At 34.6% G+C, this 19,172-nt stretch overlaps 1 protein-coding gene and 1 pseudogene across 1 annotated transcript; one reads left to right on the forward strand and one right to left on the reverse strand.

Annotated features, from left to right (window-relative positions):
- Positions 1-2: 2 nt before the first annotated feature.
- Positions 3-825, reverse strand: LOC114176067 (protein MANNAN SYNTHESIS-RELATED 2-like). Its single transcript, XM_028060973.1, has 3 exons — positions 551-825; positions 289-459; positions 3-116 (listed from the first exon to the last, which is right to left on the reverse strand). Exons 1-3 carry the CDS (start codon positions 779-781, stop codon positions 30-32), a joined length of 489 nt encoding a protein of 162 aa, XP_027916774.1. The 5' UTR covers positions 782-825; the 3' UTR covers positions 3-29.
- Positions 826-8,703: 7,878 nt separating this feature from the next.
- LOC114175469 lies at positions 8,704-18,967 on the forward strand (annotated as a pseudogene).
- The last annotated feature ends 205 nt before the right edge of the window (positions 18,968-19,172 follow it).

The following is a 19,172-nucleotide window of genomic DNA, read 5'->3' on the forward strand; positions in this document are numbered from 1 at the left end:
GAATAAGCAAATAAATGCACAGGTTGTTGCTAATAGTAACAAGAATAAGCAAAGTGGTTTTTGTTGGAGACATAAGGAGAGAGAAAATTGGAGGCTGAAGCAGACGAAGCTGGAACCAGTATGCGTGGTCCTTACACATTCTAGATGAAGAAGTAATATTGTTAGATGTGAGTTATGAAGTGGAAGTGATCCTATTTGTGCATGGGACTTGGACTTTTTCAATTTTCTGAGTGACTTGGAGACATAAGGAGAGAGAAAATTGGAGGCTGAAGCAGACGAAGCTGGAACCAGTATGCGTGTTTTCCCAGAACCTATTCTCTTTCCAACTACATTGGCGTAGAACAGACCTGAAATTGCTGGTACGAACACGTCACTCTCTGCACTTATATAAAAATCAATCACTTTCTCAAATTCAGAATCTAGGAACTTTTTCTTCTTATCCGCTGGCATAATGGCTTCCTGCACCAACCAACAACCAACTTTCAAATACAAACAAAAACAATGGTTCTAATTTGAATGATAATAGATAGATGTAAACAACTTATCTCACCTTTGTATACGTCTTGGGGAACAAATCCTTGAGAGAATCAAGGCTGCTATCCCACCTTGATTCAGTGACATAAACTGTGGTATCCTTGTCAAAACCAATCTGCCTCAAAAACACTGCAATCTCTTGTGCATTGTGGCAGCTTTTCTCCCCATCGTTATCACTATTTTGGCACCCTTTCTTATCAAAGCAGAGGTTAAAATATGGACATGGGATTAAAATAAGTGTTCTCATCTGTATAGTTTTTTATAGAATAAAATTCAGCACTAACCTTCTGTCACCAGGTTGGCTTCCTCTGATGTCTGGTATCACAAGCGTTGCCCCCAGACTTCTAGCAACAATCACTGCATATGCTATCTGATAACCATCTCTATAGCGTTAGAGAATATAGAAATCAACAACCATGATTTTTTATGGATGATTTGAGTATCTAAAGATAAATGTCAGCTACTAGCATCAACAATCAGGTAGGAATGTGAAGAACTGATGGTGAAAGGGATTAATAGCACTGGGAAAGAATTTGACCTTTATGGGAGACGTCTGGGTGGGTCCTCCCAGCAACCACCTTTGTCATCACTTCGCCAGACTGCATTGGTAGGTGCTGAAAGCAGGGCACGTCATAGAGCTTTGCTGCCTTCTGGACCTCAGTATTTAGGTGGTGATAAAAATATTAAGTCTTCTCTGAGTCCAATACAAGCTGCTGCCATGGCTGCTGAAAGAAGACTGCACGATGACAAGTGGTGTGGGTCAAAATCTCAAAGGAGTGAGCCTCAAATAAGGGAGAATACAAGTTCTAGTGAAGCCTCTGCAAGATCTATTCAAACTTCAGCTATTCAATCTGCAACAACCAAGGAAAAATTTGATAGATTTTATAAAGTAGTTCTCGTTTTGATTTCATTTAATATTAAATTATGTATGTACAATGTTCTATTTCATTACTGTATTCCATCAAGAAAACAATAATCTTATTAACTTGAAAATCTCCAATCTCTGCCCTCCCATCCAACGTCAGCATGCCTAGCTGAATGAAAAGGATCATTCAATAGTGCCTTGACTCTAATTTCATAAGCTCTTCAATTTTTCAAGTTGTCTTGCTGGAGGCCAAACTTGATTCATGGAAATTAAAGGTTATTTTACCATAGTGATGTAGTAGGTTGTTAGATGTGTACACGATGTTTTGGCATAAAGAAAACAATATATGTTGTACACAAAGGTTAGTGTCAATCTGTTTACTGATTAACCTATGTATATAGCCTGCTATTTTGAACCGGTATTTGAATCTGCATTACTTGGAGAAACTCTACGTAGACAACTATGTACCCAACTTTGAAAAGCATAATAAGTTGAGATTATCTGAAAAATGCGTGAGCGTTATAGAGGAGTTTCTATGCTTTGTAGCACCCCCAACCTTCCCAAAAACACATTGATCTAGTGTTTGTTGGTTATGTTAACTCACTGCGCAGGGACTAAAATTTTTGTCGGATGAGGTCTTTTGTGTTATTATTAATAATGCTATTATTTGACAATTTTAAATGTGATTGGAAAACTGCTCTTGCATGCACTGAGTAGAAGGTTCCAACCCAAAATATTATGGCCTGTTACGCTTCCTATGAATTAGTCCCTATCTAACCAATGAAAATGTAGTTTCTTCCTGCACCTCCATAACATCTCCATATAAAAAATATTTCTATTTTGCTTAGATTATGTAGTCCGACTTGAATTGTATAATCAATTGGATAGGATAATCTGATAGTTTTTTATTTTTTCAAATTATATAATTAAGAAAAAGATAAAATGAAATTTTTTTTTATGAGTACAAAAAGAAACTTATAGATTTGCAGGAAGAAGGTGCCTGTAAAGAACAAGGAAACTTATGGCTTGTTGTATATAGATTAGGCTTTTACTTTCTGCGTTTGTATACTTTTTATCCTGCACCTCCGTTTTTTGAAGATGTCCTTTTTGCTATTTATAACTCATTCTACCTCATTGATTGTCTTCATTGGTGCCCTTGGGAGCACTTGTTTTGGACATTGAACTTAACAAAGAGCATTGGAAGCGAAGGGCTCTTATGTAGGGACTCTTTCTTCAGTAGTTACAAGAATAAACATAAAATTCTAATCAAATATGTTCCTAGAGATCACGCTGGATTTTATAGTTATAATCTATGCCCATTAAGGATTTTCTTTATTATTGTTATTACGTAGACATTTTGTTATTAAATATAAATTTATTAATATAATTTATTTTATAATAAAATTTATCCATAATAAAATTATTTATTTTATAGTTTTTTTATTTTTGTTATCATAAATCACTACTTGTTATATTACAGATATAATTATTATTTTATTTAGAAAATTCAAAATATTCAAATTATTATGATTGTTAAGAGAGAATGATCAATCTTAATAATTTTGAGTATATAATTTAGTTCTATTTTATAAAAAACTAAGAAGAAATTTAAATTATGAATATTTAGTATATTTTTCTTTATAATGGTGATAAAGAGTAATATTTATTAATTTAGAAATATTTGATATAATTAAGAGCAGTAAAGTATGATAAAGTAAAATGAAACAAAGTTAGAGTTTTCTTTTTTTAAGTGGGCTCAAATCCAATTTTTAATTAGATATTTTGTCCCTTGACATGGAGACTTGCCACTTTAATGCAAGGCTATATTTAATTTAAACAGTCTCTGCTCTAGGCAGGCAAAGGTTATAAAGGTTATAAAGGTTATAAATAAGTGATTTAGGCGCTTCAACTTCCATTCTTTGTTGTGACGTCAATCGAAGGCATTATCACCCTATTCTTTCTCTGCGCCGCTGAGGAGCTTGCGGTTATGGCGGAACCCGTAACCTTGCCGGATTCCAACACTCACGACCAAGGTGAAGATATTTACAACTTTATTGTCTATCATTCTCATATTTCCGCTTCGCAGGAAGAATACTTGCACGAACTTTGTGTCGAAGCACGCAGTCACCACTCTCCCTCAACTTCATGCGCTTCCGTTGACTCTCCCGTTGTTCCCCCGGACGTTTTTCACACTCCACCGGATAACACCTCGTCCCCCTCCTTGTGCGACCAGCCGACGACCGTCACCGAATGCGACGTCCACTCTCCACCGGATAACACCTCGCCCCTCTCCTTCTGCGACCAGCCGACGACCGTCACCGAATGCGACCAGCCGACGGCCGTCACCGAATGCATCGAATGCGACCATCCTTGCACTGTTAATCATGCCGTCGATGTTGACGCTGCTATTCAAGGGTTCGTCTACTTGAGCGAGGGGTTGAAGTTAGAGTTTTCCTAAGGCGACATGAGTTCTGAAAAAATATTATAACCTTCTGAAGTTGTTGACGAGTAGATCTATTTTTATTTGACGTGTTTGTGCAGTTCACGAGTTGACATTTTGATAATATGAATTTGGAAAAGGGATTCAATTAAGATTTCTTCTTATCGGCTCTCGAATTCATTTCTTGAACTGCTAGCATGATTATTTGGGAATATATTTCTTTAAAATTCTATAACGTTCCAAAATCAAAGCCATTATATAAGGAAATTAACATCGTAATAAAAAGTATTAAACGTTATAGGAAGTTCCATTATATTTGTATCGTACTGAATTATGGACATTATCTTTTTACCGTAAGAATCGCTGTTTGATTCAAGACTACAGTGTGGTAATATTGACCTCCATGACAAGGTTCAAATGTCCGACTTCACATAAAAGAAAAATATCTCGTTTGATTTAATTTCTATTTACCCGGTTAATACAGGTGACTAAATTTTCATAAACGTATCAAATCAGAAAGTTTAAATTCTTGAGATAATTATTTTATCCACTATCTGATTACATCTGAAATAAAGATGGTCCAAGGAAAAAGAGAAAAACTTGTATGCAAAAGTCAGAAGTACTTGTATAAATAAATCATGTATTGATATTTTACACCATTTTCTAAATAACTACATTCTTTAGATTATACATTTTTTTCTACGATGCTTGTAATTGACATCTCTTTACGCAACTGACTGTTTTGAAAAATTAAATCCTGTTTATAATTCCACCACGCTATAAGAATAAGAAAATTGAAATGAACCAAGTTTATTAAACGTAGGCAGTAAAACATTAAATTAATATTTAAATATATAACGTGAAAAACAAAAAATAATTAGTTAAAATATGATTACTGTGGACATGTAGTAAATTTCATCCCTCAACGAATGTACCCAGTAACCTACATTCAAAAGGACAAATGTTAACTTTTCAGATCAATTAGGATGATGATAGAAACTTCACATTACTTGAAATATAGTTTATTTATATATATTTATGGGTATTTGGAAACGGTAAGGAGTGAATTGAAAGAAAATAAAGATGGTATTTGAGAAAGTATGGTTCTTGTTTGGATATTCATTTATTTATTTTAAGGATGAAAGACACGTGGAGGCAGAGGAAAAAAAGAAAGACATTGAGATTGGGCTTTGAAATATATAAATGGAAATAATTTTAATTTGAACTATGAGAGAGATTTAGAGAGAGAGAAAGAGGAGATTTGGCAGAAGGTACGGAGGTGTGACTGCTGACTTGCCAGGCACAGCGTAGTTGCCGTCCATCGAACGCCATCAGGACATGATTTGATTTGATTTGAATTGAATAGTGTGCTATCACATCGTCGTTCTCATTTCTTCTGCTCCTTCTTCCTCACTCATCGTCATCACATCCCTAGATTTTACCCTAAGCTCTGTACCTAAGCTCTGTCATCATTTCTTATCTTCCTCGATCTGTGCTCTCCTCTTCCGTGCTTCGCAGATGAGATTTTCTTTTCAAGAATACTGGTCGCTCCTTTATTTACCAGCATAGTAGATGATGCTTTAAATTTACATGGATAATATTATTTTTATTATAGTTGAGAATTGGATTCTTTGGAAACTGGTAGTTGAATTCTAATTTTAATTTTTTATTTAATTTCAAGTTAGAATTCGATATTTAACATTTAAATTCTAAACTTAAGATTTTTTTAAATAAATTAGAATTAATATTTTTAAATTTTTCTAATAAAATGTATACAAGAGTTGTTTTTTTTGTTTTTAAAAATTTACATTAACGGTTAAATAATTTTTTTTAAATAGATGTAGCATTGTGTTTTTAGTTATTTTAGGTATTATTTGAAGGAAAAAATAATAATATTTTTTTTTTTGAATTTGTTGATTTAAAAATAGATTTTGTATTGTGTAGTAAGTTTTTTTATGTGTAATTTGAAAATAAAAAACGTCAATTTAATTTAATTTTTTTTATAATTTGTGTAGTATTAATTTTTTTAATAGCTGTTTATAAATATTAAAATTACAGTTATCTTTTAATTTTTTATAATTTTAAAAAATTGTATATTATAAACTTTGAAAATTTGTAAAAAATATTTTAAAAATGATGGAAATAAGTAAAATAATTTGAAAGCATTTCATTATTGTATTTTAAATAATTTTGTTATTTGTTTTTAGTTTATGTAAAATAAGTAACAATAAAAGATAATAAGAAAAGATGTACCATTGAATTGAATCAAGTACAAATTTATTGAACACAATTAAAAGTACAACATAAACTAAGTGGTTTGATGTGAATAATCTAAGTGCAGGGTTATTAGGACAATGATTTCTTGTGTGTCCTTCAGTTCTACAATAAGAACACTTTTTTTATTGTCTTCCTTCCTTAATGTCCATCTCAGTCCTAATTCTACTTGATTTAGGACGACCCATCTCGCTCCTTTTGTGGTTGGATGAGGCTAAACTTGTGGCCCGTGGTATGGTGGCCAATATTCTTCATGTCTTAACTCACCAAATAAATTGTCATATACTTTCATGATGACATGCAGCCTATAATGGAGACTTATGTACATGTTGAAGTCATGATATGCATGCTTGCAAGCTGCAATAACATGTGAACATGGTAGATGTATTTTTTGAAACTTTCCACAATTGCACCACCTTTCATCTAATCTGACTACAAATTTTCCTGCAGGACGTACTTCTCTAGGATTGACCATCTCCTCCACTCTGAATCTTGTGGTATTTCTATCAAATTCAAGGACATGGTGTGTGTTTGACTTGGAGTCTGCATCTTGTAGGAAGTTGGTCGCATATTCAGAGTACACATGACCAACACTGACCATTGTAGTTATTTGCCTACTTCTTTTTGTGAAGTATGTGTTGCACCTAGTGTACGTGGCCAATACTATGGATAAAATTGGCAAATTCCTTGTCTTCTTCAGGACAAAATTTATTGCTTCAGCCAGATTCGTTGTTACATGACCCCACCTTCTTCCTTGATCATATGCAAGACACCACTGCTCCCTTGGAATTTGGTCTACCCAAGCTGCTGCTTCTGGGTTGTCTTCTCTAATGATGTTGTAGTAGTAGTTACAATGTGGTTCCGTCAATGCGTACGCAACAAATATAATTATAAGAAGAATTTATTTTCTAATAATGAGTGTGAAAAATTAACAGTCAAAAAAATGAAAAAGACAAATTTATATGTAATAACTTACCCATGTTGACGAGGTCCTTTTTTAAAGTTGTATTCTTGAATCTTTTTGTAAAATTTTGTGCAATGTGTCAAATACAAAACACCTGCACGCAATTCCCTTCAGTCCAGCCACTACTGGGTTTGTTGAATGTTGCACTGATTGAATTGTGGCGGTCTGACATTAAGCATAAATTGTTGAGGCGTAACGTGTGTCCTTAGGTTTTTAAGGAAAAAAAATCAAGCTTCGGCGGTTTCACCCTCTACTATAGCAAATGTAATGGAAAAATATTATTTCTCCCATCTTGTGCAACAGCTACTAGAAGGGTGCCCCTATACCTTCCGTAAAGGAATGTTTCGTCCACTTGCACTATTGGTTTGCAAAATGGGAAGCCATCAATGCATGGTTTGAATGTCCAGAACACTCTTCGAAAGTGTTGTTAGTTTTCTAGGACCTCCTCCCCATTTGTAATTGGACTGGTTTTCAACTTGTATATAAACCTAGGCAAATAAGTTTGCATGGCTTATAGTAGGCACGACAATCAGTTGTAAGACTGTTCCCAATTTTCGTACACATCTTCAATTGCTTGTTGTTTCGCCAACCATGCCTTTTTGTAGGTTGTGTTATATCCCATAGAGGTTTGGATGGAAGAAATTATTGTTGCAATTGGTGTGGATGGGTCTGACTCCACCATTTGTCTTACATGTTGAGATATTATTCGTGAGCCCAGGTGCCTGTGGTCTTGCGTTATGAGTTGTGTGGCACATGTGTGCACACCTTCAACCTTTCTAATTTCCCACACTTGGTCCCTTGTACATAATATTGCTTGACATTTCCAAGGACGCACGTGTTGCACACGTTGCACCATTGAATTCCTTGAGGATTGCCTGCTTAAGTTGGGACAACGTCATAGTATTTGTTATGGTCAGCCATGACATGTTGGAGCTAATGAATTTATCGGAATAGTTATCTTCAACATAAATGCTGCCATTGAAGTACACCAACACAGTGAATGTTGTAGATGTCATTGGGGGGTAGGAGTTCACACTGACTTGATTAGATTGATGAAGGGCATTATTTATAGCCTGAATGGCTCATTGTGGGTTATAGCAATGACAATTTTTGTTTGTTTGTGTTAACGGTTTAGATTCAAAGTAGAGTAATCGAACATACACGATTTAGATCCACTTTGTAGAACAACCTTGGATTTTTTTTCATAGTGGTTTGTGATGTTGTGATTTTTCTTATGTGTTGCAACTTTAATTATTTGGCATGTGATATGTCAGGTTAAAAATAAAAGCACTGCACCTGATGAGTGGTAGGCTTTAATCAATGTCATCACGTCATACCAACATCACAAGCATAGTTGATATACACACTGCACGATGAATGTCAATCAGGCTTTATCCCACTTTACTTTGTCACGTGAACCCACTTTAATGCAGGGTTCAAGATTTTTTTTTGACTATTAATTAACCAATCCGCTTATAAATTATTAGGTCGTTCAGTTCACAACCATAGCTGCTTATTACCAAAACAAGGATGATGATCCATCACGAGAATAACATTCACAATAGTTTTCTTGTTGCTGTTAACTACGAAGGTCGTATTAATTGTGTTTTTTATGTGTCGACTATTATGAATTTACAGATGTTGAAAGAAGAAATTGCAAGCTATCGTTGTTATAATCAGGGAAGAAGAGTCAGAGATGTATGGTTTCACAAGCCAGTGTTAGGACGCTGGGACCAATATGAAACAATTAAGCTCCTCACAGATGATGATGTTCGCGACATGGTTGTCTTCTTCCTTCCACTCCCACATGATCTCCCAATGAAGCTTTCAGTGACCTTACATCCTCCTGAAGGTGAGAACTTGGATGCAACAAACTCAGCTGCAGGAAATAATGTCGATGACTAAAACTCAGTTCTTTTTGTGTTTATGGAAGTCTGAATAGTGTGTTTAGTAATATTTATGATAAGTAGTTAATTTGCATTAATGACTTTAGTGTGTGCAATGTAACAAAGTATTTGTGTTTATGAAAATGATATTCAGACAAATTTCTTTGGCTTATTTTTGACATACGGACGTCAGATAACGAAAATTGTATGATGGAAAATTTGTTTAAGAGACTGAATTGGGAGGTGCCAAAGCTAATTTATTATATTACTCTTCTAAAAAGTAATAGATACTTCAACTAGGATAACGTGCCAATTCAGAAATTTACTTTGACAACTGTAAAAGCTGATGCATATTTCAAATAATTGGCCTCACTTGCACCTTCTAATTATGACAAGACTTATCAACTTTATTGGGAGGTGCCAAAACTGATTTATTATATTACTCTTCTAAAAGGTAATAGATACTTCAATTGGGATAACGTGCCAATTCAGAAATTTACTTTGACCACTGTAAAAGCTGACGCATATTTCAAATAATTGGCCTCACTTGCACCTTCTAATTATGACAAGACTTGTCAACTTTATTGGGAGGTGCCAAAGATGATTTATTATATCACTCTTGTAAAATGTGAAAGATACTCCAATTGGGATAACGTGCCCATTCAGAAATTTACTTTCACCATTATAAAAGATGACGCATATTTCAAATAATTGGCCTCACTTGCACCTTCTAATTATGACAAGACTTATCAACTTTATTGGGAGGTGCCAAAGCTGATTTATTATATTACTCTTCTAAAAGGTAATAGATACTTCAATTGGGATAATGTGCCAACTCAGAAATTTACTTTGACCACAATAAAAGCTGACGCATATTTCAAATAATTGGCCTCACTTGCACCTTTTAATTATGATAAGACTTATCAACTTTAGTGGGAGGTGCCAAAGCTGATTTATTATATTACTCTTCTAAAAGGTAATAGATACTTCAATTGGGATAACGTGCCAATTAAGAAATTTACTTTGACCACTGTAAAAGCTGACGCATATTTCAAATAATTGGCCTCACTTGCACTTTCTAATTATGACAAGACTTGTCAACTTTATTGGGAGGTGTCAAAGATGATTTATTATATCACTATTGTAAAAGGTGAAAGATACTCCAATTGGGATAACGTGCCCATTCAAAAATTTACTTTCACCATTGTAAAAATTGACGCATATTTGAAATAAATGGCCTCACTTGCACCTTCTAATTATGACAACACTTGTCAACTTTATTGGGAGGTGCCAAGACTGATATTTAATTTAGAAATTTACTCTTACCTTGCAATTTGGACAAGACTTGTCAACGCTATTGGGATAGTGTGCGAATAAAGATACATAATTTTACTACTTCATAAAGATACATAATTCAGAAATTTACTCTCACCCTGCAATTTAGCCGTACACATTAGACCAAAATATTCATCACCACTTCCCATTATTCTACTTTATACTCACCACTTATGGAATGATTCATGCATGGTACATTATGTACTTAAAAAATTTAGCCAGTATGACAACATTCACTATTGGGTTATGTGGAAGGTGGACCTTTTTGAAATTGTGCTAATACTGATAATTTTTGTAAGTGGGGAGTACAGAGGTAGTAAGTGGGGAGTTGTGATGACTATTTTGGTCTTCATTACCCAATTTTTATATAAAAATCAAATTTCATTGTGAACATAATATCCTCACACTAACCTTAACATAGTACAAATTCATTTCCATGACCATGACATTAAATGTTGGGTAATGTGGCCACGGGGATTTTTAGAATTTTCGAGTCATACTATCTTCAAAATTGAGGAGTGAAGAACAATTAAGTGGGAAGTTATGTTGGATATTTTGGTCATTAGTACCAGTTTTTGTTTCATATTTTGAGTTACTGCAACCGATAATAAAAAAATTTACAATAACTCCCCATTTAATCCAACACGGCTCCCCACATACCATTTACGTTACTTATGGGATAATTTGTAATGTTCACCATCCAAATAAGCTACTATTCAATTTGGTCGTCATGGAAATAATTTACTTTTGTTGTTCATAACTCAAGATCAAAATGTCCATCGTAACTTCCCACTTAATCCATCATTAGTCCCTACCTACCTCATTCATTAGTTATGAGACCTTTTTCCATTATCCCCATCCAATTAACATTTAGTAGTCTTAGAAATATTATTATGCTATCATATGATTACAATGAACATTTTTCTCTTGATTCTCAAGTTTTATATTTTCCATTTTTATACTTTTCATTGAATTACTGCAACTGATGTTCAAAATAATAAGAATAACTCACAACTTAATCCAACAAGACTCCTCACATACCTCATACATACTTTAAGGGACATCTTTTCATTACACCATCCAAAAAAGCTGTTTTTCAATTTCGTGGTAATGAAAATAGTTTTTTTTCTATGAAACAATGACAACGAATTGTCTTAACACTCAAGTTTCATATTTTACATTAACAAAACTGTTAGCGATGTTCATAATATTAAGAAAAACCCCCACTTATTCCCGCATTACTCCCCATATACAGAACCCACAATGAAATGAAAGTCCACAAAGGAAAGATTCCAAATGCAGCACCCAATTACTCCAATTAAAAAAAATTAATACTACACAAATTATTAAAAAAATTAAATTAAATTGACGTTTATATTTTCAAATTACACATAAAAAACTTACTACACAATACAAAATCTATTTTTAAATCAACAAATTCAAAAAGAAAAAATATTATTTTTTCCTCTTTAAAATAATACCTAAAATATATATTTAACCTTTAATGTAACATTTTTTACAAACAAAAAAACAAAAAATAACTCTTATATATATTTTATTAAAATTTAAAAAAATATTAATTCTAATTTATTTAAAAAAAAATCAAGTTCAGAATTCAGATCCTTGAGACTGAATTCTGACATGGAATTGAAAAAAAAAAACATTAACGATTGGAATTCGGCTCCAGAGGACCAAATCTCCAACTACAATAAAAACAATGCTATCCATGTAAATTTAGAGTGTGTTTGGATAGAGTATTTTAATAAAGTAATTCATTTTTTTGAAGAATTTAGATTGCTTTGTAATAAAATGCTTTGTTTGGATACAAAAATTAAAAAGCATTTCAAATGCAAGCATTTTTTTGAGGGATTTCAATAAGCTAAATTAGTAGAAATTCAAATACCCCCAAAATAGGTGAAATTTGAGGGATTTCACTCAACCTCACATTCTAGACTCTTTGGTAGGCCCGATGACACAAACGGGGCCGACGATTCAAACTGGTCCGATGACCCGAATGGGCTCAACGATCTAGACGGGTCCGACGTCTCAGACGGGTCCAACGACTTGAATGGGCTCGACGATCCAGACGGGTCTAACGACCCAGACGAGCCCGACAACCCAAACGGGCCCCACGACCCAGATGAGTTTAACGACCTGAATGGGCTCGATGATCCAGACAGGCTCGTCCGTTGACCCGAACGGGCCTGACGACCTAGACGGGCCTTACGACCAGAACGGGTTCGACGACCTAGAATGGCCTGACGACTCGGACGGTGCAGACTATCCGGACATGACTAATGATTTAACGGGCCCAACAATCCATACGGGTTTGACGACCTGAATGGGCCGAACGATCCAGATGGGTCCGATGACCCGAATGAGCCTGACGACTCGAATGAGCCTGACGACTCGAACGGTCCCTTTCAAACCTTCGGGCCCGACAACCTGGACGGGTCCAACGACCTGAACGGGCCCGACAACCCAAACAAACTCTTCCAAACCGTCAAGCCCGACGATCTAGACGGACCCAACGACATGGACGATCCCAACAACACAGATGGGCCCGACGACTCGGATGGGTCAAACTATCCGGACGAGCCCGACGACCCAGACGGACCCGACAGTTTGGAAGGCCCGTCCGAGTCGTCGGACCCGTCCAGGTCGTTGGCCTGTCTAGGTCGTCAGGCCCATCCAGGTCGTCGGGCCCGTCCGGGTCGTTGGGCCCGTCCGGGTCGTCAAACCCGCTTGTGTCGTCAGGCCCTTCTTGATTGTCGAGTTTCCAAATTTATCATGAACTCAAAACATAATTAAACCTAAAATAAATATTGTTAAAATTAAATTTTATCTCACAATAAATTCAAATTTTATCTCACAAAAAATTAAAATATAAGGTATTTTAATTTCTTTATCCAAACAAATTATTTAAAAAATAAATAAAATTTAATTATAAACAATTTAAATGTAAAGTATTTCTAAACATTGTTGAAATGTTGGATCCAAAATAATGGTCTAAGGCACAGTCTTCCGTGAAGCGAACAGTGCTATTTTGGAAAAAAAATCTCGCAGATGGCTTCGCCGGAGGAGAAGATAGAGCGAGATCCTTTCACATCCTTCACGACGACGACGACCACACTCCCTTCGCCTCTTCCACATCCGCCACCAAAGTCCGCCCCTTCAATTTCGAGACCACCGTCGTCGATTTACGGACCTCCTCCGCCTTCAACATCAGACGCATCAGCAGGAGTATATATTTCGTCTTAATTAAGGCCAAGATCAACATCTTGCTTCCATTTGGTCCTTTCGTCATTCTACTGCATTATCTCACCGGACACCATGGATGGGTCTTCTTCTTCACGTTATTGGGTATCACTCCTTTGGCTGAACGTCTCGGTTATGCCACCGAGTAAGTCTTACGCGCTACTCAAATCTATGCTAATCTAATCTCCTCTTTAATCTATCGCTAACACGCTCAATTTCCTATTCCTTGATCCAGGCAGCTTGCCTTCTACACGGGACCAACAGGTATAGTTCTACCTTTTATAGTAACTAGTGTCGTATATATCACCATGTTCAATAATTAGTGATTTATTGATGACATAAAACGCATAGTAACGCATCCTCTATTTATTGTACTTATTACTTGTATGCGTGTACGCCTTGTAGCGAAGTACATGGAATACGGGTCAATTGAACTGACTTGATTTCTGTTGGTATGCGCAGTTGGGGGTTTGCTTAATGCCACATTTGGCAATGCATCTGAAATGATTATATCCATTTACGCATTGAAAAGCAATATGATAAGGGTTGTGCAGCAATCTTTACTTGGTTCTATCCTGTCAAATATGCTTCTAGTTCTTGGCTGTGCTTTCTTTACCGGTGGCATTGTCCATTACAAAAAAGTACAGGTTTTTGATAAGGTACATTTCGTGATCTTAGTGAAAATTAGTGCATGTAATTGTCTCTTTGCGTTTTTGTCCTCCTTCCGTCACAGACTTCACACTGTAGTTTGCCTTTGCGACATGCAGCTGCCGTTGTCAATTCTGGGTTACTCTTGATGGCTGTAATGGGAATCCTGTTTCCTGCTGTGCTTTACTTTACTCACACAGAAGTTCATGAAGGGAAGTCAGTTTTGTCTCTATCAAGATTTAGCAGCTGCATAATGCTGGTGGCATATGCAAGCTACCTTTTCTTTCAACTTAGAAGTCAGCAGAATGTTTATACTCCAAGTTAATGAGGTTAGTTCTTTTGTTGCTTTTTCTCTCATGTTTATGATGTATAATTACCATGACATGCACCATGTGATGTGATTGGGGTGAAGCCCGTCTATGTTTTGTTATCATTTTCTTTCTCATTGGAAAATACGCATTATAGTGGCAATTAGATATTTTAAGTTTTCGACTATTTAAGGAGATAAATATGTATTTGCCACCTGTTAGTAGTCACAATTACGGTCGTTTACTTAATCATCCTGTCATTGTCGTTTTCCTGTGTTAACTAGTGTTACACATTTACCGGTCACCATTTCGCCAATAGACCCTTGGTGGATGAAGGATACATACACAATAGGAAAGAAACGTGTTTTGTTTCAACTGTTAGATTAAAATGTTTTATTTAATTAAGCATTTTATCAAAAGAGTGAGTGGAAAATATTTCCATGAAAAATAAAGAAGAGATGACTACATTGGCATGGTGTGAGGTTTAGCTCCTCAGTCAAATTTTGGTAGACTCCCAAAGACAATGGGAAACACAGCCACAACCATTATTTTGTTTCATCAAAACAGATTATGTATTTAAATCTAAATGGTGACAGAACTTCCTTTACAATTGCATATGCAGTGGTAGAGCTTGTATAATAAATTCTAAAGACGTTGGAAGGGTCAAATAATAAATATTATAATGTTTAAATTGAATGAAACTGTCATGATAAGATAATATCACTCCTTATGAGTGATTTTTAGTCATTATACTATTCAAATAATTAACTACTTTCTTAATCATTTTTTTTCTTCATGATATTGAAACGTATTTTAATTTATTATTAGCACTTCCCAAGTTTGTTTTTTAAGACTTCTATTCTTTTTTTTTGCTACTGAATAAAAAATTATGTATTTTATACATAATAAAATTTGTATGAATACGCAAAAAGTTTTACGAAGTTTTCAATAAATTTAAGGAAATAATATTTTTCTGCAAAATCTTAGCAAAGTTTGCTGAAATTCCGTGTAGAAAAAAAAATCACATAATTCATAAGAAAAATTGCTTGAAAAGTCCACGTGCAAGACATATTTACAGATTTAAGTCACATTATATAAGTTTCCTTGTATTAACAAGTATACGAAGGTTATACAAAAAATTAGTTTGATAAAGGCAAAATAGTTAATAGTTTGAAAAGGTAATTAATTAATAAAATGCTTAACACGAGGAAAGTGTTATTAATGTTTAAAATCATTCATAAAAAACTAATGCTATCAAAAGATAAAATTTAATGTAAGTATTCAACCTGCTATCAACATATAATCATATATATATATATATATATATATATATATATATTTCGAAATGGAGAGGAATTTACTTGAGTAAATTGGTTCCTATTGAATGCTTTTTTCTATATCATTTAACAGTGCATTTACACATAATCTTCTTACTTTATAATGTAGGAAGGAGATAATGGTGAAAATTCTGATGAGGAAGAAGAACTTGAATTAACTCAATGGGAGGCAATAACCTGGCTTGCTATTTTGACAGCATGGGTGTCTTATATTCTCTGGATACCTCGTAGATGCCATACAGGTATAGCTATATCATTTCGAAACTTCTTGATCATTAATTACTATGATTGTACTACCAAAGACTCTATTCTCTCAGAACTTTTAGTTTGAGCTTTATAATTTTTTTTAATTATTCTTTCATTTTATTTGTTGATTTCTTTTGGAAAGGCGCTCTAGAACTTGCAAGATGATTCCAAAAAAGAGTCTTACTTAGCAATATAAGGTTTTGATCTTTGATGTTCATTTATAGAGCCATAAATAGATAACTAAGTTACTAATCCAAGAATCACGTGGTGACAGCTCAAGGGTGATAAACATACGACCTTTAAGAAAAAATATTGAAGGAAGGTAATTTATAATAAAACTATAATTTCTTCTGAAAAAGATGTCTAATAAAATTAGAAAAAATTCCAAACAAATCATGGGTGAACCAAAAAGACTTTGAACCAATACATAATGGTTCTTGGTGGCGGAATGCAAGTAATTAGTGAAAGCTAAAAAGCAAAATGGAGTGTTTTATGGTCTTAGACTCTTGCAACCACTAGTACTGAATAGCGGCATGAACTGACCACCCTTGAAAAGGTTGTTGCAGGATAGTTGATAGCTAGTTTCTACTTATATATGATTATATGTTGTGTATTTGTCTCTATGGTCTAATATATCCTTATTTATTATTTTTTAAAAATATTACAGAGGATCTTATAGTATTATAATTGTATAATGTATGATTAATAAAAAAAACATGCTCCCTTATAGTACCCCGGTCAAAGCCAAAGATCAAATTATAAAACTCTTATTTATACTAATAATATTTAGGTCATGTTAGGAACGAGCCCATCTCAACAGCTCTTAACATAGTTTAGTACTATTACTATTTTATTTAATATAACAACTTAGGAAGTTACGGGAGTAAAAGCAATGGCTTAATACTAATTAGATTCAACAAAAAAGGAATTACTTATTTTTGGAACTATGCAGTAGAAACAGTGATGTGATCAGGTCAAGTCACAAGGGATAACAACCTTCGATTCTGCACCGAATTTTTGGTAGAAGTAAAAAGAGATATATTGCAATCTACTAATAAGATTTTAAATAATGGTGATATTCAATACTGGCCTTATAGCCTTATTTGTACTAATCTAATTATCTGGACCAAGTACTGTTACAAAATATCTGTTTTTCCTGTCCTTGTTGACAGACAGAAACGCTAATATTCTTATTGTCTGTAAACTGTCATAAGTTGATTCATAAACTTATTGTGTTTCTGTACAGGGTGCATCTGAGTCATTAAATATGTCAGTGGCTTTTATTTCCGTCATCTTGCTTCCAATTGTGGGCAATGCTGCAGAACATGCCAGTGCCATCATGTTTGCCGTAAAGGATTGTTGATCTGCTAATGTGTTCAATCTCTCTTCAGGATATTACTATTGGAGTTGCCATAGGATCGTCTACACCGATATCTATGTTTGTGGTATGGCCTTGAACTGTTATTAAATGGTTATTTGGAGTTTACATTTAGTGTTAAAAGAAATGGGCTTGAGTTTATAATGTTTTTAAAATTAGTAGATCATTGCTAAAGTTAATGATTCTTCGTTTTCTTGAAAATTGCAGATCCCCTTCTGTGTGGTTGTTGGATGGTGCATGGGAAAAGAAATGGACTTGAATTTTCAACTCTTTGAGACTGCCACGCCTTTTATCACCGTGTTGGTAGTTGCATTTATGATGCAGGTATTGATTTCTTACCTATAAATTGTATTGGTAGTGTTTTTTCATTGGAATCCATGTCAGGCATCAGTTTTTCATTCCATTGTATGGAATGTTATTATCATCACTATTTTTAATGTGTTTGAAAACCATTTTCATTTGTTTACTTGCAGGAAGGAACCTCAAATTATTTTAAAGGCTTGATGCTTGTGCTGTGCTATCTTATAGTTGCTGCCAGTTTTTTCGTACATGTTGACAATAATAAAAGTGGTGAGTTACTTGAGTATACTGCTTAGTTTCGCAATAATTATATAACGAGGAAGAATATAGATGAATCTCCTCTATTTCTGTTTGTGCTTACTAAACTTCGCACAACAAGCTTGCTTAACTTTATGTATTTGCCTACCTGTCTCTTCCCTTTCTCAAGATACGTATATATCTTTGTTACACGATATGAACTTCTGGATATTAGAACTCGGACCCTTCCAGATTCAGAAGATGTCATCTCTCTAGTTAGAACATGTTATACCAAAAGTGGATTTGGCAGTTCCACATTTCTCCTGAACCGGGTTACTCACTGACGAATTTAAGTAAAATCCGGATTAGTATATAATATTTTTATTCTCTGGTATGGTTATTCATTATTGCCTAATCAGTTTGAAATGATTTTCTTAGAAAGGATAAAATTCTAGAATCATTCAGCCAGCTAGTGGAATTTCTTTCCAAAAGCTTTGGCTAAATAGAACAGCCCCCCTCCCCATCCCCCACACTCAAACAAATGTTTGTACTTGGAAATGTATCTTGAATTTTCCCTCTGCAAGCCCGAAGTCGTTGCACCCGTATATTTAGTCACATGACACATCATGTTGTCAATTGCAGTTTGTTTATCAGGTCCATTTAATGAATTGATCTTTGCAGAATATACGTTGCATTGTTCTTAATCTTTAAGATCTTGGTAGAAGTAAAAAATAGGGGCCTCACATTTGGTTAATACAGTACATATCCTCTGGATATGGTATTAGGATGACTGTATTTAGAGTAGGTGTGGTAGTTGTAGGAAGCATGGATTTCGGAAGGGTTCAAGAAAACCTTCGACCTGCTTTCAACATGTCCTGGAAATCCACGAAGTGACCACGAGCAATTTGTTGTACTGGAAATTTTCATCCTTGTATTATATATTGAATTTTGAAAGTATGTTACCTGTATTATTTTCATAGTTTTAAGTGCATCTCTCTTCAAATAAACTCTTTGGAGGTTGAGACTATTGCATTCTATTTATAACTTTAGATTTCAAGTTTGGGGAGGACGTGGCTGACGCTGCCGGTAATTGATGGGTGGTATAGGATCGAAGCAGAAGGAAACATCGGAGAATAGGACGAAATTCTTTGCTACTTAAAAT

This window comes from Vigna unguiculata, chromosome 3 (assembly GCF_004118075.2).
Source record: "Vigna unguiculata cultivar IT97K-499-35 chromosome 3, ASM411807v1, whole genome shotgun sequence".
NCBI lineage: Eukaryota > Viridiplantae > Streptophyta > Magnoliopsida > Fabales > Fabaceae > Vigna > Vigna unguiculata.

Excerpts from the sequence above, each read along its gene's own strand:
- LOC114176067 (XM_028060973.1), bottom strand. The coding sequence starts at position 781 with ATGAGAACACTTATTTTAATCCCATGTCCATATTTTAACCTCTGCTTT. Across the intron at positions 460-550 it reads TCCCCAAGACGTATACAAAG|GAAGCCATTATGCCAGCGGA; the intron begins GTGAGATAAGTT and ends TGGTTGGTGCAG. Across the intron at positions 117-288 it reads CTGGGAAAACACGCATACTG|GTTCCAGCTTCGTCTGCTTC; the intron begins GTTCCAGCTTCG and ends CCACGCATACTG.